General features: G+C 48.6%; 1 protein-coding gene across 1 annotated transcript in view; it reads right to left on the reverse strand.

Annotated features, from left to right (window-relative positions):
• Nucleotides 1–499: 499 nt before the first annotated feature.
• The window catches only part of LOC102166622 (uncharacterized), a 137328-nt gene continuing 115235 nt past the window's right edge, over nt 500–22592 (reverse strand). The window contains exons 4-6 of the mRNA XM_084965727.1: nt 6876–7122; nt 2801–3079; nt 500–636 (exon numbers count right to left, since the gene is read on the reverse strand). Coding sequence (XP_084821853.1) covers nt 2819–3079; nt 6876–7122 — 508 coding nt within the window. The 3' untranslated portion in view covers nt 500–636; nt 2801–2818. The remainder of the gene's footprint in view (nt 637–2800; nt 3080–6875; nt 7123–22592) is intronic.

Raw genomic sequence — 22592 nt, forward strand, 5'->3', positions numbered from 1 at the left:
CATCATTTCCACCCGTGTTTTGTGAAACGCGTTCAGCCCAAACCTGGAAGGTCTACTTTTTAATTTCTACCTATGCAATTTGATACGTAGATTAGTCTAAGTGAAGACAAGCCAAAAAATGTGGTGCGTGCGAATGACAGCACATTTCTAAGCTCTCGTCACCCAGGTGCCAAGGGATGGCTCCCTCAGGTGGCCCGGCTGTGCCCTGCCCAACACCCTGGGACCTGTGTCCCTCCCCAGCCTCCCTTGCGGCTGCTGCTCTACTGTTCCTTTGGGTGCCCCGCATGGCCCCACCCCAGTGACTGCAACTCTAGCTGCAGGCCCTGGACAGCTGGATGGAGCCACGTCCTCTCTGCAGCTGGCTTTCGGAGTCCTCCTCCCCCAGCAGAGTGACCCAGCGCCACGCACTGGCCCCAGGCCTGGCTGCCTTCTGCTTACTTACCCTGGGCCTTCGTTTAAGCGCCTGGCCTCCCCTCTGCGGCGCAACAGGAAGAGGGCACAGGAATTGAACCCAACAGGCCCAGGTTAGCGTGCTGGCTCTGTCGCCGTGACCACGGCCACGTCTCCTCGCTGAGCCTCGGTTCCTTGGCCATCAGGCAGCTTCGGCAGTACCGACTTCACAGGGCGATCGTGGGGCTGATAATGACAATGACAAAGACAATAACGATAATTACGACGGGCGGGCTCCATGCCAAGGGATTCCATGGCTCTCACTGATCCTGCATCAGCTGGAGAGGTGGCTATTATTTTATTGTCATCCCCACTTCACAGGTGAACCTGTGGCAACGAAAGTTCCTGGCACACACGAGGCACTTGACAAGGGCTAGTTCTGTCTTATGATGTGTGTTTTTTCAGCAGTCTAAACTCATAAACAAAAGCAGCCATGCTCAAGCCAGGTGGGGGTACTCAGCCATGGTCCCCGCCTGGGACGTTTGCAGGGGTCCCGTTTGCTCTGTGACTCAGCTGGGGAACCTGAAGGCCCAGGCTGCTTCCTTGTTCGGAGAGAGCTTAGCCTCAGACCCTCCCGGCTGATCTGGTGAGGAGGGTGCTGGGGTCCGGAGACGTGGCCAGCCCCACTGATATTTCTCTGAACTCCTCTGAGCCTGCGTGTCCTTGCTTGTGTCTCAGTGGAAGGTGGCTGGGAAGGAGTGGTACATCGTGGATGCTCTGAGGCTGCTGGTCCATAGCCTCTCCATCCAGTGTAGTCACGTGAATGTGTCTGGGTCAAAGATCAATCCGGGAGTTCCCGCCGTGGCACAGCGAGCTAAGGATCCCGTGCAGTCTCTGCAGCAGCTCAGATCGCTGCTGAGGTGTGGTTTCAAGCCCCAGCCCAGCGCAGTGGGTTAAGGATCTGACATTGCCACAGCTGTGGTGTAGGTTGCAGCTGCAGCTTGGATTCAATCCCTGGCCAGGAACTTCCATATGCCACAGGCGCAGCCCAAAAAAGAAAGATACTGTCCAGTCCAGTCCACAAAGGGGCCATAAGGCAAGGGTCACGTGTGGTGAGGAGGGGGCATGCGCTCTCCTTGTGGGGCGGGATGGGCCCTGTGTCCCCACAGCACAGCAGGTGCGGCTTTTTGTGCCTGCTGGGAAGCATAGTTACTGCTTGTATTTTGTTGTAGTGACTCTCCTTAGTGTAGGTTTATGGTCCCTTCTCTTCTCCCATTTTATAACAAAACTCTTATTTCTTTTCCTTACTTCATGGCGCTATTGTCATCCCATGTGTTCACCTAATAAAAGTTGGAATCCACCCCCAGTCCCTTCTTTGGAAGTGGACATGGCACGAATGGTGGAGAGGCGAGAAGCACGTCACATGTCGGGTAAAGACGGACCCAGGCTTCACCCTCACCCACCGCAGAAACTCCCAGCGCCCTCCAAACTCCCAGCATCCTTCCCCTGAGAAGCTCCCAGACCCCACCAGTCCTGCCTCCTCTGTTCCCGTGCCTGTTTCTATCCTCCTCACCCTCGGCTGGAATCAGCTGACCTCCCATCTGTCTAGCAGTGAGGTCCTCCGGCGCTGGGTCTTTATCCTATTCCCGCCTCAGGCCAGCAGAGGACCTGAATGGGGGTGGGGGTGGGAGGCAAGGGGGAAGGAAGGAGGAGAGGCCTCACGAGGCGCAGCATTGGAGCTGGGTCTTCGGATAATTTCCTGAGCACTTGGTAGATGGCAAGGGCGCTTCCAAGAACAAGAGTGACAAGTGCAGAAAAGTCTGTCCTGCAGAGACAGGCCCAGGACAGGCCCTCAAGAAGCGACAGCCAGAGCTACAATAGGGAAACACCGGAGGCCACCTGGAGGAGGCTGCATTATGCCACAAGCACACAGGGGAAAACTATGCAGCTCTTAAAAAGAATAAATCGACCTCCATGAGCTCACACAGAAAGACGGCCATAACGTCACCTTAAGGGAAAAAAGAAGTGACAGGAAAGTCGTCGTGTTATTCCAGGCCCCGTGTGTGGTGGGGTTCTGTTTGTCGGCACTGCACGTGTGCATGACATTTGCACGTATGTATGCACGTGTGTAATTATACATACGTGTGTGTGTGTGTGTGTGTGTGTGTGTGTGTGTGTGTGTGTGTGAAGGATTCCTCCGAGGTGTTAAGATTAGTTAGTTCCATCAAGAGCCAGTACCGGGGATTGGGAGAGCCCCCCTTTCTCTCTAGTTGTGCATCGTTGGATGGTCTTACAACAAATTGAGCACAACGAAGGCAAGAGGAAGGAAATGCTGTAATGAGGCATGAGTGCCCAGGAGGAGGGAGCCCACCACCAGCCCAGCGACTCGTAAGGGGTCCGGCAGCCTTACCTCTTTCTCTCCGTCGGCTCAGGTCAGGCCTGCTGAGTGCGGAGGTGCGTAGACGCCGAGTCTGATAGGGAGGCCTTGGGAATGTTTCCAGAAAACCGGGGAGATCAGAATTAGGTGAACTGGGCTCCACGGAGAAGGGCTGTGACCCCCTCTGGAGACGCCGAGGTGTCTTAGATCCTGAGTGTCAGCCCCAAGCTCGGGAGGCCGCCCCTTGCTGGAGCCAAGCTCTCTTCTCTCCGTGGCCTTGGGATGGAGCGGTGAGGACAGGACCCCACATTTCTGGATCAGGAGAGAGCCTTAGAGATCAGCAAGCCCTCTGTCCGCTCATCGCATTATCTGAACGGGAACAGAGCCCCTGAGACGGTTCAGGCCAGAATTCAGGCACCGCGACTGTCAAGTGGGAGCTCGTCCAGGCGGGAGGGAGGTGGCGAAGAGAAAGAGCCAGGGTCTTAGAGACGGACCTGGTTCTTGGCCTGGATGCCCGCCCTTGAAACCCTGCAGCCTCAACCACCTCCTCAGGAAAATGGAGACACCACTGCCTACCCTGAGGGTACGTGTGCGAACTGAGGATGGGGTAGGAGGAAGTCCCCAGGTTTCGTGGGCCCTGATCCGTGGCGTCAGGGCTGAGTGGTACCTTTAGGGAGACCTGGGAATTTATGGATCAGGTCAAGGGGAGCTGGCGATTTTGACTCTGGTATTTAAGGTTCTTGGCCTGGCACACCTCAGAGAGTGAAATCTGCACCCAGCCCGGGCGAGAAAAAGTGGAAGAGGGCAGCAGTTAAGAATTCAGGTCGGGGAGTTCCCGTCATGGCTCAGCGGAAATGAATCTGACTAGGATCTATGAGGATGCAGGTTCAACCCCTGGCCTCACTCCGTGGGTTAAGGATCCAGCGTTGCCATGAGCTGTGGTGTGGGTGGCAGACATGGCTCAGTTCTGGCGGTGTGGTGGCTGTGGGGCAGGCCGGCATCCACAGCTCTGATTCGACCCCCAGCCTGGGAACCTTCGTATGCTGCAGGTGCGGCCCTAAAGAGACCAAAAATAAATAAATGAATGAATAAAAGAACTCAGGTCTGGTGTAAGTCCTTGAGGCAAATTCTAGTTTCTGCATTTCTAATCGTCGTGCCCTCTGAGGCTTCACGTTCTGCATCATAAAAGTGGGGGTAATGTTAGTAACACATGTAAATTACCTAGAACCGCCTGCGGCTCTTCGCTCTTCCGGGTTGTAAAGGCAGAGGAACGCAAGGCCTTTCCACCTGAGAGAAAAGGATCCGGAGTTCCTGGTGGGCCTCAGGGAAAGGCTGGGAACAGAGATCCCCAGAAAGAAGAGGTCCGTGGCTTGGACCACCAGCCAAGCTGTGCTGCAGAGGCGAAGGCTTAAGCGTCGGACTGAAGCTGAAGGCCAGCATTACCGCCTTAGCGGCTTCGTCACTGCACTTCTCTGAGCCTCAGTTTCCCCACCTCCCAACGTGGACTGTCATGCCTGCTCCTGCTGGGCCAGAACACGTTAGAGTGAAACCCTAGACGCTCCTTTGCCCAAGGGCCCTCCCTTCATCTGCTTCTTTCCCAGCTCCTCCCTCCTGGCCACATCTCGCGGTCCCAGAAGAACAGAGCATGGAGCTTGGAGTCTCAGAGACTTGCGTTCCCGACTCAGAGCATCACCTGTCACCTGCGGGTCTTTGAGCAAATCACTGCGCTTGAAAGAATCTCAGCTTCCATGTCTGGGTGGGGGAGTTTCTTCCGTTTCACAAGGTCGCTGGGAGCAACAACGGAGAGAATGTGTGTGGACGTGCCTCACGCAGTACTCTGAGCAAATGCTCATTGTGCTTGAATCTCTACAGCCATTCTGCGGGGGCGGGGGGCGGGTACCTGCATTCCACGAGTCACTAAGAGGACAACCTCATCTTAGTCTCCTTAACCGAATGATCACCTTGAAACTGAACAAGGAAAGAACACATACGTTGAATTCGGGGCCTTGTTGAGATAGTAGCTCTAACCCTGTCGCCTTGGCCAAGTCACTTTATCTGCCAGAGTCCCAGTTCTCTGAGCGATAAAGAGGCAGTGAACTCATCAGAAGGAAACAAAATCAGTACTGTGAAAAGCTATCTGCACTTCCATGTTGCATGCCACATTACTTACCACAGTCAAGACCTGGAGGCCATCGCGGTGTCCGTAGATTGATGACTGAATAAAGAAAATGTAAGATACACACACAGACACTGACACACACACACAGGTAAGTTATTCGGCCATAAGAAGAAACTGCCATTTGTGACAACATGAATGGACTTTGGGGGCATTATGCAAAGTGAAATAAGTCAGAGAGAGAAAGGCAGTTAGCGTGTATGGTCACACTTACATATGGAATCTACAAAACCAACTCATAGATGCAGAGAGCAGACTGGGGGTTGCCAGAGATGCGAAGTGGGGGGGGATGCATAAAGGTGGTCAAAAGGTAGATTTTCAGTCTGAAGTCCTCTGACGCTGTCGATGGAAATGTAAACAGGGAAGCTGCCGCAGAAACCAGTGCGGGAATTCCCTAGATCCAACGAATCCAACTAGTATCCATGAGGATGTGGGTTCAACCCCTGGCCTCACTTAGTGGGTTGGGGATCTGGCGTTGCTGTGGCTGTGGTGTAGCCTGGCAGCTGTAGCTCCTACACAACCCCTAGCCTGAGAACTTCCATATGCCCTAAAAAGCCAAAAAACAAACACAAACAAAAAAAACCATGGAGATTCCTCAAAAAACTGAGAATAGTGTTGCCCCATGATCCAGCAATGCCATTCCTGGGCACATACCCAGATAAAACTGTAATTTGAAAAGATACATGCACCCCTATGTTCAAAGCAGCATTATGTACAATAGCCAAGGCATAGAAAAAATCAAAATGTCCATGGACAGATGAATGGACAAATAAGATATGGCATATACATACAATGGAATATTACTTAGCCACGAAAAGGCTGAAATATAGGAGTTCCCATCATGGCACAGCAGAAATGAATCCAACTAGGAACCATGTGGTTGCAGCCTGGCCTCAATCAGTGGGCTAAGGATCTGGCATTGCCATGAACTGTGGTGTAGGTTGCAGACGTGGCTCGGATCCTGCATTGCTATGGCTGTGGTGTATGCCAGCAGCTATAGCTCTGATTAAACCCCTAGCCTGGGAACCTCCATATGCTGTGGGTGTGGTCCTGAAGAACAAAATAAACAAAAAAAGGACTGAAATATGAAATAATGCCATTTGCAGCAACATGGATGGACCCAGAGATATCAGACTAAGTGAAGTCAGAAAGGGAAAGACAAATATATGAAATCACTTTTATGTGGAATCTAAAATACGACACAAATGAAGATATCTACGAAACAGAAACAGACGCATAGACATAAAGAACAGACTTGTGGCTGTCAAGGGGAGCAGGGTGAGGGAGGGGAGGATTGGGAGTGTGGGATTAACAGATGCAAACTAGAATGTACAGGATGGAAAATCAGCAAAAAAAGGTCCTGCTGCAGAGCACGGAGGGCTAAGTTCAACATCCTGTGACAGGCATTTACGGAAAAGAACATACAGACACACACACACACACACACGTGTGTGTGTATATGCATAACTGAGCTACTTAGCTGCACGACAGAAATTACCACTACATTGTAAACCAACTTTACTTCTATAATTTTTTTAAAAGATACAAATAATTCCAAAGCATGGAATCTACAACGCGGTGACTATAGTTAATAATACTGTTGTGTATTTGAACGTGGCTAAGAGAGGAGATCTTGAAAATTCTCATCACAAGCGAAAAACTTTATAACTAGTGTGGTGTGGGTGATAACTAACCTTACTGCAGTAAAATCACTTTGCAGTGTATGCATACACATATCACATCATTAGGGTGTGTAGCTAAAACTGATATAATATTATATGTCATTTATATACTATTTTTTAAAAGAGGCATTAATAGCACCTACTTCACAGGGTTGCTGTGAGGATAATGACAATAATAATAATAACGACGACGACGACGTCGGAAACAGACATAAGGGAGGGGCCAGGACCTGGCTTCACCATCACCCACCTGGGCAGAGCAGCTCTGGAGGCAGACCAGACACCAGATACTCAGGCAAATGGAGGTGCTTCCGTCAAGCGGACCGTCACCGGCCAACACACCTGGACACACGGCATCACCCGTCCTTAAGCTCTTACTCAGCGGGAGAGCAGCAGGCTTGGGAGTGGCGTGCTGAACGTGGGTCCCTGCACGACTCTCTGCACAGCCTCTTCGCACACAGTGACTGCTTCCTGAAGCAAAGTCTGGACCTGGGGATCTGAGGATGAGCTAGCTCAGAACAAGGAAGCAGCCCGAGCATTCAGTTTGCCAAACTGAGTCACAGAGTAAGCCGGACACGCGCCAGTGTCCCAGGTGGGAATAACGGCTGTGTACCCGGCTGGGCGTGAGCACGGCTGATTCTGTTTATGAATTTAGACGGCTGAGGAAACAAAAGCCAAAGGCAGAACCAGCATCTGCCAAGTGCCTTCCCTGTGCCAGAAACTTCTGTTACCACGTCTTCACCTGTGAACTGGGGATGACAATAAAATAACAGCAACCTCTGTGGGTTGACGAAGGATCAGTGTGAGCCATGGACGCACTTAGCCTGGACTCTGGACTCTCTCACCCCTTAAGTAGAAAGAAGCCTGTATTGCCATAAAGCACAGGGCAGCGGGGAGGGTGTCACAAGAGGGGGTGGGACCGTCAGAGGAAGTGAGGGATTTGGTTTGGGGGCGCTGAGTTGGACGTGTCTGTGGGACAGCCAGGGAAGCCATCTGTCTGGCAGGCATTGATGTAAAGCCCAAAGCTCTGGACAGAGGTGTGGAAAGAAGAGGTGTGGCCCAAGATGCGGACTTGGGAGTCCCTGGCACAGAGACGGGGAAACCGGGGAGGGGCTAAGACCCCAGGATGATGTGGCGCAGGATGTGAAAAGAGCAGAGAGCCAGAGGCTGAAGGACACCAGCACATTAGGGGGAGCAGAGCAAGGGCAGACTGCAAAGGATTCTGGGAATGAGCCGTCAGGGACCTAGAAACGGTGGACTCATGAAAGCCGAGAGAAGAGGGGGTTAGTCCATAGTGCGAGTGTTGCAGGCAGGTCAAGAAATCCAAGCTTAAAAGCATGCGTTGTATGTTTTCTCAGACGGGGGAGGCCAAAAAGTGAAGCAGCAGCTGCCCCCCCTATATACCGCCAGCCCCAGCGAGGGCGAGGCCAGCTTCTCAGGCTCACGGGAGAAGTCCCAGGCAGTCGGGGGCCTTGCAGAGGCGCCCAAAGGCCCTGGAGAGGCACCGCGGAGGTGGGGAGGGGCCGGGTCCCTCTGCATGGGACCTCGCCAGGCAGCTCAGAGCCTCCGTTTCCTCCATCCAAACTTTATATTAGAGTGCTAAGGACTGGATGACATCATTTTATTTTTTATTTCTTATTTCTTGCCTTTTTGTCTTTTTAGGGCCACACCCACGGCAGATGGAGGTTCCCAGGCTAGGGGTCAGGTCGGAGCTACAGCTGCCGGCCTGCACCACAGCCACAGCAGTGCAAGATGCAAGCCGAGTCTGCGCCCTACACCACAGCTCACGGCAACGCCGGATCCTCAACCCACGGAGCGAGGTCAGGGATCAAGCCCACAGCGTCGTGGTTCCTAGTTGGATTCGTTTCCACTCAGGAACTCCCTGGATGACACCACTTTATGAGATATATCTAGGGCACCACGGGCACTCAACAGACGTTCATACGCTCACTCTTCTTTTTTTTCTTTCTTCTTCTTCTCCTTCTTCTGCTTTTTTGCTACTCCTGCTGCATGCACACGTTCTGGGGCCAGGGATGACACCCGCACCGTAGCAATAACCGGAACCACAGCAGTGACAATGCCAGATCCTTGACCCACTGCACCACAAGGGAACTCCTCTCTCACTCTTCATTTTTTAATTTTAATTTTAATTTTTTTGCCAAGCACATCAAGCACCTTTGGAAAATAACACATTCCACAAATACTTTTTTGTGTTTTTTGGTTTTGTTTTGTCTTTTTGCCATTTCTTGGGCCGCTCCCACCCCTACACCACGCCACAGCAACGCAGGATCCGAGCTGCATCTGCGACCTACACCACAGCTCAGGGCAACGCCGGATCCTTAACCCACTGAGCAAGGCCAGGGATCGAACCCGAAACCTCATGGTTCCTAGTTGGATTCGCTAACCACTGCGCCACGACGGGAACTCCTCACTCTTTATTTTAATATAAAAATATCTATCCCTAATGATGATCCCGAATCAAGAAAAAGTTAAATCCAGGCCGTGTATCCTCTTTGGGGGAACACAGGGAAGAATTCAGAAAAATTCAGTCACACCTGGCTTACTTGTGAAGACAGTTGGTCTTGGTGATGGGGTAGCCTGGGCATGACCGCCAAGCTCCCCTCCAGACCCAGAGTCCCGTGCTCTCCCCGGAGAAATGGTCACCTGCAGATTAGCTCTCCATTCGGGGTGGTGAGGGGCCTGCCCGGCCACCCCAAAAGGCCCAAGGCTGGGGGAAAGGGAAGAAAGCCGTGCAGAGAGTAACAGAGGTGTTGGATGAGGTCTGGTCTAAGAAGGTAAGCCAGGTCATTCTAAAATGACTGTAGGAGTTCCCATTGCGACTCAGGGGTAATGAACCTGACTAGGAACCATGAGGATGAGGGTTCCATCCCTGGCCTTGCTCAGTGGGTTAAGGATCCGGTGTTGCCATGAGCTGGGGCACAGGTCACAGAGGTGACTCGGCCTCGTGTTGCGGTGGCTGCGGTGGAGGCCAGTGGCTGCAGTTCCAATTCAACCCCGAGCCTGGGAACCTCCATGTGCCGAGGGTGCGGCCCTAAAAAGACAGAAAGAAAGAAACGCTACAAAGAGTCAGGCACTGTTTACACTTACGCCAAGCACCGCGGGAGCTGCTTGGACGTGGGCTCAGTCCTTAACTCCCACCCACTCGTGAGGAGGGGGCTTCTCCCTCCCCCCGACCCGGACACCAAGGGCCTGTCAAATAAAATGCTTTACCCAAAGTCCCGCAGAGACGGGGCTGGGACTGGGGCTGCAGGGCACACCTGCGGTCAGGAAGGAGAAGCCAGCTGGATTTGAGAAGTGGGGAAGGAAGTGGAGGAAGGGCAGGAGCTTCGGGGGTGGGTTTTACTCCAGTAAATCCTGGTGGAGCAGGAATGAGCACAAGGAGGGGCTCGGACCCGACCACACATCCACCCACCGCGATGGGACAGCTTTGCAGAGGCAGACCAGACACCTGAGCAGATGGAGGTGTTTCCGCCTAGCAGACCGCCACCTGCAAACACACCTCAGAACACTGCCGTCGCCTGTCCTTTGTCTGCTTCTTAGGGAGGGCGTCCTGACCAGGAAGGAGGCACGGTTGGGCGGTGCCTGCCTGAGACTGAGCCCCCCTGGTTATCCCCGGGGGCCAGGGAGGCAGGAGCAACCAGCCTACCAACCAGGTGAATCCACAGGCCCCCGGAGTGGGGAAGCGGTCGGGTCTCTTTGAGCTGAAGTTTTCTCACCTGGAAAACAGAGATAAGGAAACCCAGGAGTTGCTGCTGTAGCTCAGTGGTTTAAGAACCCGACAGTGTCTCTGAGGATGCGGATTTGATCCCTGGCCTTGCTCAGTGGGTAAAGGATCTGGCATTGTTTTGGTCACAGAAGCGGCTTGGATCTGGCATTGCTGTGGCTGTGGCATAGGCCTGGAGCTGCAACTCTGATTCGACTCGTAGCCTGGGAACTTCCATATACCACAGGGGTGGCCCTAAAAAGAAGAAGAAGAAGAAAGAAAGAATGGAAGCAATGAGGCCCTACTGTACAGCACAAGGAACTATATCCAGTCTCTTGGGATAGAACATGATGGAAGATAATGTGAGAAAAAGAATGAGTATATATATGTGTGACCAGATCACTTTGCTGTACAGCAGAAATTGGCACAACATTGTAAATCAACTATACTTGAATAAACAATTTTTTAATGTAAAAAAGTGTGAGATATCTCAATGATGATGCTTAGGTTGAATTTTTATGTCAGAATAATATTTCATATATATTGGGTTACATAAAATATGGTCCTAAGGTATGTCCCCTATTTTCCCTCTTACATTTTTAAGGTCACTCGGAGAAAATCTGAGATTGCACACGTCTCACCGATCACTGTTGGACCGTGCGGGCCTCAAATGTAGGAGGAGATGGGGCTGCCCCGCTCTGTGCAGAGAGGATGCAGCTGAATTCTGGAGGCCTCTTCGGCGGGTGGGGGGCGAGGAGGGTGAACCGAGCCTGGCGGATCCTTCTCAGGAGGGGCTTGCATGGAAGGTAGAAACGCTTGATCACATGGAATGAAAGACCTTCTCACCCTGGGAGGCGCCGGAGCATCTCCGGGCAGAGTGGCTGCCTCGCTGGGGCGGGTCAGGACAGAGGGGTTCCTGAGGGTCCAGCCTAATAATAAACACGCGTGACGGCCAAGGAGCAGCTGCCACGTGTCAGTGGAGGGTCCTACGTGATTACCACTCCTCTCAGCCACCCTGATGAAGCTGCACGACTTCCCCCGGAGCGGCTAGGGAAACGGAGGCTCAGAGCGAAGGAGTGGACGGGAGCCTGGCCCGAGGATGCACCACCGGGCCGAGCTGGGATTTGAACCTGGTGCGCCCGACTGCCGTGCCTGCGGGCCTGGAGCGTCCCCCTTGGAGAGCCAGGGGGCAAGGGCCAGTGGAGCCTGGGGACCGGCCTCTCGTTCGCGGGCAGCCAGGCCCCACCGGGCTCTCCAATTAGTGAGAGCAGCGAAATCAGAGGCAGCAACAAAGCTCTGCTAATGAGCTGCCACATTAAACAATGAGTCACACTTCCATACGGCGCCGCTCCAGCCCTAACCCGGAACAAACAAGCTGTGAGAAACAGTTTACAAAACAGCGAGGTGTGACTGTCTCCCTGCTGCCGCCCGCCGCTGCCACCGCCACCGGCTCGGCAGCCCCCGCAGAGCCCGCCGCCCGCGGGCAGCCCCGGGCGCGGGGCCGGGCCCAGGAGGGCGCCCAGCCCGGGGCTCCGCGTCTCCGGAGGAGCCGGGCCACGGGCGCGGGGCAGCCTCACGGCAGTCCGACCCCCCCCCCGAAATGCGGGGGGCTCTCTGGTCCGGCCACGCCGGGACCTGGGGCGGGAAAGGTAATCGCTCGGGTCGCAGTTCCTTTATCTGTGTTACGGGGATGATAAAAATATCGAATAGCTCATTTTCCAGCTGTGCTGCTTCCATGTGACCCGCACAGGAACTGCCTGGTACCCGGTAGGTGCGCGGTAACCGCGGGTCCTTCCTCCCCCTTCCCCGAGCAGGGAATCCCAGAAGCTCCCAGGAGCAGTGACTGATGTCCTTGTCCCGTCCTAGCTTTCACTTGTGCCTGCCCCTGACCTGCCCCTCCTGAGCGGCGGGATTCTGTGGGCAGGAGCTGCCTCACTGTGACACGCCCAGGTTAAGCACAGGAGAGGTGGGAAGAGCCACAGGCTTTGGGGATGGATCCTTCCTCTGGTCGTTATTGGCTGTGGGATCCCAAGCAGCTATGGTAAGAACCATTTCTTTCTCTTTTCTTTCTTTCTTTCTTTTTTGTATCCAGAATCTGTTTCTTACTAACTGAGTCTAACACTTGACTGACGCCACGTAGTTTTGTCATCTGTGGAAGGGAATAAGAGACATTTACGAAGGCAAAAATAGTAATAACAAAAGCTAAGCACTTACCATGAGCCAGTTCTGTTCTCAGTGTTTACAGGTATTATCATTTTTTATCATGATCCTTCCACCTGCAGCACGTGGAAGTTCCCAGGCCAGGGATTGAACCCACACCGCAGCAGTGACCCACGCCACAGCAATGACAATGCCAGGTCCTTAACCTGCTAAGCCACCAGGGAACTCATATCATGATTTTTTGGAGGAAGTTAACATTATTAATCTAAGTTGATAGATAAGACATCGGATATAAGAAAAGTTAAGGAGTTTATAGAAGATTTAGATTGTTTTCAGTAACTTAACTAGCAACCCTAAGATTAGAAACAAAGCAGTCTGTCTTCACCATTGTGAGCAGCTAGTATAACCTGATATACCTACCATTCCTTGAAGCCTGCCCTGTGCAAGACAAGGTGCCAAGGGCTGCATGGGCATTATCTCATCTCACCCAGTGGGTTATTATCCCATCTCACAGGCAAGGAACTCGATTCCCAAAGCAGTGAAGTAGCAGGGTGTGGTGGCTTGGTAATGTGTGACTCAGCTCAGTCGGACTACATTTCCCAGGATTCCCTTTGCTCTACAGTCCTGCTTAGACTCTCCCAGTGGTTCGGCTTCTCTAATTGAACCCTGAGTGATACACATGACAGAGGTTCCACAGTATATTAGTGATGGAGCTGGAACTGCCTGTCACTCAGCTCTAGATTTTTCAACGATTCTACTCTGATGATAATAGTGGATACTTACATAGTAACTATATGCCAGTTTTATCTCATTTAATTCTCATAAAAACCCTATAAGGTAGCTTAATTATCATTCTATTCTTACAGGTGAGGAGACTGAAGCACAGAGGTTAAATAATTTGTTCAAGGTCACACAACTAATAGAGGGGAAGCTGAAAGTCAAACCCATAAGTCTGGCTACACAATCCATCTTTTCATCTGTTACAATGGTCTACATTTCAGCTCCACTATAACTCATTCTCTGAGCCCCAGTTCTTCTCAATCTGTAAAGTGGGGATAATCATCACTAATATATAAGATTATAGTGATAATTAAATGTGAAAATGTAGTTACAGGGCTTCTGGGAAGCTGAAACAACAGGGAATGAATTTACCCTCTGCCCTGAGCAACTGAAATGCTAGATAAAGTAAATGAAACAACAGTTTTCAGACACTGAACATCAGGCAGCACAAAATAGCAATCCCTGCGAGAGGAGAAACTAATGAGGTGAGCCCTACGATTGCCAGCTTCTGCCTGGGGAGAGTTTCCAGGCTGCAGCAGAGGGAGCAGGGTCCCAGCTGTCTCTTTGCTTTGAGGAGCCAGAGCAGGGAGTCCTGGGAGGCCAGAGCAACTAGAGTTCATAGGGGAAAGAACTGCAGAGACAAGAGCTCTGCAGAGAGAGAGCTCCAACGACCTGTAGAGAGCTTCCCTCAGGTCTTCAGCTGAATATTTAATAGCACTTGTATGTGAGGAAACTACCCAAGTTTGAGGAAAGAACCTCTCAAAGGAGCATAGGAAACAACTTCTGAAGTACATACAAGACCTGCAATGATTTGTATCCCTACCAACCAGAGTGAAAAACCTCCTAAATCATGAAGCATCAAGTTGATTCCTTAGAGGGCGTTGCTTCTGCAGTGGAAAAAAAGAGAGTGGTCCTGCCTAACAAAGTTGAAAACCAAACCTCAACAGAATCAAACTCTTTTCAAGTAACTCGACTGCATCCCAGAACAAAGTTCAAGAGTATTTGATGTATAAAATTAAAACGGCCAGCACACAACAAGGTAAAATTCCCCAGGTCTGGTGTCCAACCAAAAAATACCATGGATGCAAAAAAGCAGGATAATACAACCCGTAATGAGGAGGAACTTTAATTAATAGAAACAGACCCCCAATAAACAGATGATAGCATTAGTAAACAAGGACATTAAAACAATGTAACAATGTAACACTAGTCCATATGCCCAAGATGATAAAGTAAGGACCGATCAAGTTAAGCAGATACTGGGGAAAAAAACGGCCCAAGTTAAACTTCTAAAAATAAAAAATTACAATATCTGAGATGAAAAATACATGGATGGGACCAACAGCAAATTTGATAACACATCAGAAAAAAAAAAGGATTCATAAATTTGAAGACATAGCAATGAAAGTATCCAAAATGCAATGGAGACAGGAAAAAAGTTTTAAAAGACAGACCATCAATGAGGTATGAGACAACTCCAAGAGCAGCTATTACTACATGTAACTGGAGTCCCCAAAAGAAGAGGGAAGCAGAAGACCATCTGAAGAAATAATCATCAGAAAAAATTTCCAAATTTGATAAAAAGTACAAATCATGGATTCAAAAATCTTCATAAAAATCAAGCACAAGAAACATAAACAAAACTTCACTAAGGCAATATTATTATTATAACTTTATAATAATCAAGTTGCTTAAAACCAGTGATAAAGACAACATCTGAAAAGCAGCCAAAGAACAAGAGACATATTGCATACAAAGGAATAAAGACAAGAATAACAGCAGACTTCTCACTGGAAAGAATTCAAGTCAGAAAACCGTGGTACAACGGTCTGTAAAGTATGGAATGTGTAAAACAAAACAAACCCCATCAATCTGGATTTCTATATCTAGTGAAAATATACTTTAAACAAAGGTAAAACAGATTTTTTTCCAAAATGAAAAAACCTGAAATAATCACTAGAAGATTTGCACTATGAGAAATGTTAAAATGTGGGATGGACTGGGAGTGTGGGGTTAATAGATGCAAACTATTACATTTAGAATGGATAGGCAATAAAGTCATACTGTATACCACAGGGTGCTATGTCCAGTCTCCCGGGATGGACCATAATGGAAAATAATATCTTAAAAAAGAATGCATATATCTGTATAAGTGAGTCACTTTGCCGTACAGCAGAAATTAGCACAACATTGCAAATCCACTATATTTAAAAAAAAAGAGGGAGATGTTAAAGAAAGCCCTTGAGACACAAGGAAAAATGGCACCCAATGGAGATCTGGATCCACACAAAAGAACAAAGATTTTTGGAAGCGGTAACCATGCAGGAAAGTATCAGATACTTTTGTCTTATTTGAAATAATCTTTTGGCGCTCCCACTGTGGCAGAGTGGGTTAGGACTCTGACTGCAGCGGCTCAGGTTGCTGCAGAGGTGTGGGTCAGTCCCTGGACCAGCACAATGGGCTAAAGGATACAAGGTTAAAAGATCTGGTGTTGCTGAAGCTGTGGCATGGGTTACAGCTACAATTCAGCTTCAGTCCCTGGCTTTGGAACTTCCATATGCCACCAGGGCAGCCATTAAAGTATAAAATAGGAGTTCCCATTGCGGCTCAGTGGGTTAAGAACCCAACCAGTATCCATGAGGATGCAGGTTCAATCCCTGGCCTTGCTCAGTGGTTTTAAGTATCTGGCATTGCCATGAGCTGTGGTGTAGGTTGCAAATGTGGCTTGGATCTGGTGTGGCTGTGGCTGTGGCTGTGGCATAGGCCAGCAGCTGTAGCTCCAGTTCCACCCCTAGCCCAGGAACTTCCATATGCAGCAGGTGCAGCCCTAAAAAATAAAATAAAATAAAATAAAATAAAATAAAATAATCTTTCATTTTGGCCACACTCATGGCATGTGGAAGTTCCCAGGCTAGGGAATCAAACCTGCACTGCAGCAGCAACTTAAGGCACTGCAGTGACAATGCCAGATCCTTAACCCACTGTGTCAAAAGAGAACTCCTAAAATAATCTTTAAAAGATAATTTATTGGTTAAATAAAAAAATTCCAGGTTTATAATATATATAGAAGTAAAATATGTGACAAAAATAGCATAAAGTCTGGGAGAAGGGAAATGGAAGCATACTATTGTAACGTTCTTAATTCAAACATTAATTGGCATAATAAGAAAGGTAGACTGGGATAAGTTAAAGATGTATACTAAAAATCCAAAATCAACCACTAAAAAAAAAAAAAAAAAAATACAGGTAATTAAGCCAATGAGGGACATAAAATGAAAAATTTTAAAAATATCCAATCAGGAGTTCCGGCTGTGGTGCAGTGGGTTAAGAATCCAACTGCAGTGGCTCAGCTCACCGCAGAGGTATGAGTTTGATTCTCAGTGTGTTTAAGGATCTGGCATTGATGCAGCTGAGGTGTAGGTCACAGCCATGGCTCAGATTAAATCCCTGCCCTAGGAACTTCCATGTGCGGAGGGTGCAGCCATTAAAAAAATAAAAATTAAAAGTACCCAATCAGAAAAAGAGGGAAAAGGGATAGAACACAGAGGAAAATAGAAAATAAGTAAATAGCAAGCAGACAGATTTAAACTCAATCATATCAATAATCACACTAAGTGTAAATGGCCTAAACCACCATTAAGAGGCCAAGATTGTCAGATTGTTTATCCAGAGCAAGATCCAACCATATATGCTTGCAAGAAGCCCATTTATAAATTGAAATTCTGTCAAAAACTGATGGAATTGCAAGGATAAATGGGAAAATAAAAATTATATTTAGAAATATATCAATATCCCTTTCTCAATAATCACTAGAAGAAGAGGCAGAAAGTCAGCAAGGATATAGTAGACTAGAATGACACATTTCGCCTAAATGACATTTATAAAACATTTCATCAAACGACAGTAGAGTACATATTTTTAAAGGGCACATAAAACATTGACCAAGATAGGCCGTATTCTGCCCATAAAACAAGTTTCAATAAATTTACTATTAGTCGAAGTATGTTTTCTGACTACAATGAAAGTAGAGATCAACTTTAAAAACATATCTGGAAAATCATCCAAATATTTGGAAATTCAATAAGATACTTCTAAATAACCCATGGGTCCAAAAAGAAAATGAAAGCGACATTAGTATTCTGAACTGAATGAAAATGAAAATGCATGTCAGAATGTGTGGAACGACAGGAAAACAGTGGTTAGCAGAAAATGTATAAGACTAAACTCCTATGATTAGAAAAAAAAAAGGTTTCAAATCAGTGTTATCAGCCTCCAAAGAACTAGAAAAAGAAGAGTAAATTAAACCCAAATCAGCAGAAGAAGAAAAAAAAAAAAAAGATCAGAGCATAAATCAATAAAATAGAAACAGAAAAGTAATAGAGAAAATCTATACAATCAAATCTTGTTGTTTTAGAAGATCGTTTTTCCGAATGGCTCTTGAAAGAAATACCAAAGGAACAGAATGCAGCTGAGCACCAGCCCCGGAGTCTGACGGCCCTCGACCTCAGTTACGGCTCCACGGTATCCGCCTCGTGACCTGGGGTGGTCCATCCCGCAGTTTCCTCTCGTGTGAAACAGAGAAACTTGCCTTTTATTTCCATATCCAGGTACATTTTCTCTTATTATGCTTTGCTTTATTGCATTTTCTTTTTTCTGTTTTTCCAAACTGAAGGTTTGTTTCAACCCAGTGTCAAACAAGTCTACACACACACCATTTTCCCAACTGCGTTTGCTCATTGTGTGTCTCTGTGCCGTAGTTTGGAGATTCTCAAAATATTTCAAGCCCTCCGCCAAGGAAAGGTGGGGGCTCAGATAACAGTTAGTCTTTCCTTAGCAAGGAAGTAGTTTTAATTAGGGTACGTACATTGCCGCTTTGGACTTGATGCTATTGCACACAGTACACTACGGTACGTAACTTTACATGCCCTGGAAAGCCAAAAACTCATGTGACTTGCTTTATTTCACTGTTCACTTTATTGTGGTGCAACACAGATTGCCAGTGGTGGTGAAAAATGTAATACGGTTGGTCCTTTGTATCCGTGGGTTCCACATCCGCAGATGAAACCAGCTCCAGAGCATGTTCTGTGTTTACCCTCTGTGGCTGGCTGAATGCTCGAATTGGGACACCCTGGATGAGGGGAGCCAGTTTTGGGCCTTGACTCAGATGTAAATACCTGAGGTGGGTCCTGGAGTCAGTCCCCTGCAGATACCAAGGGGCGACTGTAACCCACGGAGCTCAATGTGTCAGTATTTATCAAAAGTTTACATGTATTTACTCTTTGCCCAACATTTCAAGTTCTGAGATTCTATTTTCTTCAGTAGGTCTTTTGAGATATGATTCCCATAGCATTAATTCACCACGTAACACATAAAATTCAATGACTTAATTTATTCGCAGAGTTAGACAACCATGACCACAGTCTATTTGGAAAGATTTCCGTCTCCCCCCAGAGAAACTCCATACCTATCAGCAGTCACTCCCATTGCCTACCCATCCCCTCAGCAGACAGCCCCTCGCCTAGTTTCTCTCTATGCAGGTTTGCCTACTCTGGACATTTCGTGTAAATGGAATCACACAATAGGGGAGGCTTCGTATCTGGCTTCTTTCACTGAGCATAACACTTCCAGGTTTAGTCTGTGTTGCAGCATGTGCCAGCACTTTACTGCTGTTAATTGCTGAGTAATAGTCCACCGTACGGATATATTTCATGTTTATCCATTATTAGTGGATGGACATTTGGACTGTTTCTGAATTTTGGCTATTAAGAACAAGGCTGGGGAGTTCCCGTCGTAGCTCAGTGGTTAAAGAACCCAACTAGTATCCATGAGGACGTGAGTTCAATCCCTGGCCTTGCTCAGTGGGTTAAGGATCCTGCGTGGCTGTGGCTGGGGTGGAGGCCAGCAGCTGCATCTCCAGTTAGACCCCTAGCCTGGGAACCTCCATATACCACGGGCGCGGCCCTAAAAAGACAAAAGACAAAAAGAAATAAAAAGAACAAAGCTGTTAGGAACGTTCACGTGCACGTTTTTGTGTGGACATACATTTTCATCTCTCTTGAGGGAATAAGCAGCAGTAGAATTTCTGGGTTAAATGATAATTCTGTGTCTAGCTGTTTTAAGGACTTCCAGACTCTCTTCCAAAGTGGCTGCGCCATTTTATATTCCCACCACCAATTTACGAGAGTCCAGTTTCCCCACACCCTCACCAGCGGTTCAGGACTGAATTTTTGTATGTCCTCCTCCCCCCTTCCTGCCAAATTCACGTGTTGAAGCCCTAATCTCTCGTTTGGGTGTATTTGGAGGTAGGGCCTGTGAGGAGGTGAAAAATTAAATGAGGGCATAAGGGTGGGGCTCTAATTCTGTAAGACTGCCATCCTTATAGGAAGAGACTCAGAGGGGTGTGTGTGTGTGTGTGTGTGTGTGTACGTGTGTGTGTGTGTGTACACACCTGCGCGTGCACAAAGGACCCGTGTGAGCGTCATACAGATGGCGGCATCCACGAGCCAGGAAGAGCGGTCCTACCAGAAGCCAAGTCGCCACAAACCTCAATCTTGGACTTTGCTGACTCCAGAACTCTGAGAAATAAATTTCTGCTGTTTACACCAAACAGCCTGCAGTATTTTGTTGCACAGCCTGAACAAACCACAACCACACATCATCGTCTGTCTTTTTTATGACACTGTCCTGGTGAATGTGAAGCGGTGGCTCCTTGTGGGTTTGCTCTGTGTTTCTCTAATGGCTAATGAGGGTGAGCATCTTTAGTGATTTCTTATTTTTTTACTGTTTTTGGTTTTTAGGGCCACAGATGCAGCATATGAAAGTTCCCAGGCAAGGGGTCAAACTGGAGCTACAGCTGCCGGCCTACACCACGGGCACAGTAAGGCCAGATCCGAGCCACGTCTGCGACCTACACCACAGCTTGTGGCAATGCTGGATCCTTAACCCACTGAGCGAGGCCAGGGATCGAGCCCACATCCTCGTTTGTGCTAGTCCAGCTCGTAAGCTGCTGAGCCACAGCGGGAACTCCAGTGAACATCTTTTGACATGCTTATCAGCCTTTTGTAATCTTCTTTAGAGACATGTCTGTTCAAATACATGGCTCATTTTTTTTCCCATCTGGGTATCATTGTATTGGCAAGCCTACAGATACTCTTACACCCATATGAAATTGATGCAGACAAAGCTTGTTTGTTGCAGCAGGTAGGAAATAACCCTGGTTCACCACTGGGACTGTGCAGTTCATCTGCCCTGTGGAGTATTACATAGCTGTGAAAAAGAGAATAAGGTCACAGAGTAGTTTACAAAAAGTACCTCAGGATACAGTGTTCAATGAAAATAAGTAAGATGTAGAACTATACATAGTGTTCTTCCTTTTTTTTTTTTAAAGAAAGAGGAAGAAATAGAAATATACATTCTTATTACTAACTTACATTGCAATAAGGAACCACTGGAAGGATCCATAATGAATTTTTTTTAAGGGATTACAACTGTGGTGGAAGGTGGATGATGGGGTCAGCGAGAACAGAGACAAAACTGAGATGCCTTATTGTATAGTTTTATACATTATTTTGATTTTTGAAGCATTTAAATGTGTTACTTAACCAAAAGACTAAAAACAATTTTTTGGCCATGTCCACAGTGCAAAAGTTCCCAGGCCAGAGATGGAACCCAAGCCACAGCAGTGACAATGCCAAATCCTTAACCCACGAGGCCGCCAGGGAACTCACAGACACTAAAAATTTAAATATGAAAAATTTTAAATTTCCGTAAAGTGTCTGGCTCCTAATAGGTGTCTCCTCTGGATGTCGCCTCCTTCCGTCCCCAACAGATGGACGTCCTTCATCTATGGGAGGAGGGTAGGGCACGGCCACACACTGTTCCCAGCTTAAGTTGCTGTGGAAAGGGAAGAATTTTCTCACCCAGCATTGTGGATAAAAATCTCAAGGAAGGACTCCAATTTTCTCTGCTTGAGTCACATGCTCATCCTTGTGGCAAGAAGCAGGCAGTGCAACCCAATGCCCATCAGATCCAGACGTGCAGCAGAAGTGTCATTTCTTCAGAGGGAGAAGGATACCATCATGGGGTGAGGGCCCGTGTGCAGCCAAAGCCACGGGCATCTGCTTCCGCAGGGGAGACGGGCGGTATAAAAAGGCGGCTCCTAGAGTGTGGTGCCTGTGCCGTAGGTGGGCGCAGTGTGCTGCGGGAGCCCGGGAGAGGTGGCAGCCTGGCCAGGAAGACGCCTTGGAAGTGGGGAAGCTGTGACTGCTTTGTGGATGACGAGGGGAACATCTTCGGGGAGGAAAAAGAACGTGGAAAAGTGCTCCAGGCAGAGGGAAAGGCAACGTGAGCAAAGACCAGGCAAATAAAATAATGCTAGGAGCTGAATTGTGCGCCCCCCAGATTTATACGTCAAAGCCCTAAAACTCAGTCCCTCAGAGTGTGCTGGATTTGGAGAGGTACGTAAGTCACAGAGAGGCCGTCAGGCTGAGCCCTACTCCAACCTGACTGCTTTCTTTATAAGAAGGGAATCTGCACACGCAAGGGAACAGCAGGGGTGGGAGAGCACGTCGGAAAGACCCTGTGAAGACAGCAAGAAGGCGGCCGTCTGCAAGCCAAGGAGAGAGGCCTCAGGAGAAGCCAAATCTGCCAACGTCTATTGCCTATCCTGACTTCTAGCCTCTGGAACTTTGAGAAAATTAATTTCCCTTGTAAGTCCCCCAGCCTGCCGTCTTTGTTATGGTGGCATGAGTTGACCAAGGCAGGCAGCATGAGGCATTTAGGAATTTCGGGCTGCTTTGCCTTCCCAGGCCACAAGGTGTGAGGCAGGAGTGGCAGGTGCTTGTGCAGGACAGTTATGAGCACAGCTTTGATCTGATAAGCATGTGGTTTAGTGGAAATAAAAGGAGCTCATGTTTCTGAGTGTCTGTTCTGCCTAATCCTCTCCATACAGTCACTGGCTAGATGCTCACGACGATCCTCCAAGCGCTGTTATCACCCCCCGGGTACAGTAAAGAACACTGAGGCACAGAGAGGTTGAGTGACGTGCCCAAGATCACACAGCCAACAAGCGATGAGGCTGGGATTAGAACCCAGGCAGATCCGATTCTAGTCCTAAGGAGGAGGACACACGGAATCTGGGGGCTGCCTGAAAGTGGGCAATGGAGGAGGACGTGGACAATGACGGGTTTTGAGCCCAAGTCCCTAGCGTACAGTGGTACGCAGGCTTCCAAGACCCGGGAGGGGCTGGCCTTGAGACCTGGGAAGTAGCGTAACACAAATAAGCCAGTACATGAGACTCGAAGC

Source organism: Sus scrofa, chromosome 6, assembly GCF_054392235.1.
Source record: "Sus scrofa isolate SSC_HxYL_T2T_F1_AM1 chromosome 6, Sscrofa_HxYL_maternal_Yorkshire_Landrace_v2.0, whole genome shotgun sequence".
NCBI classification, from domain to species: Eukaryota; Metazoa; Chordata; class Mammalia; order Artiodactyla; family Suidae; genus Sus; species Sus scrofa.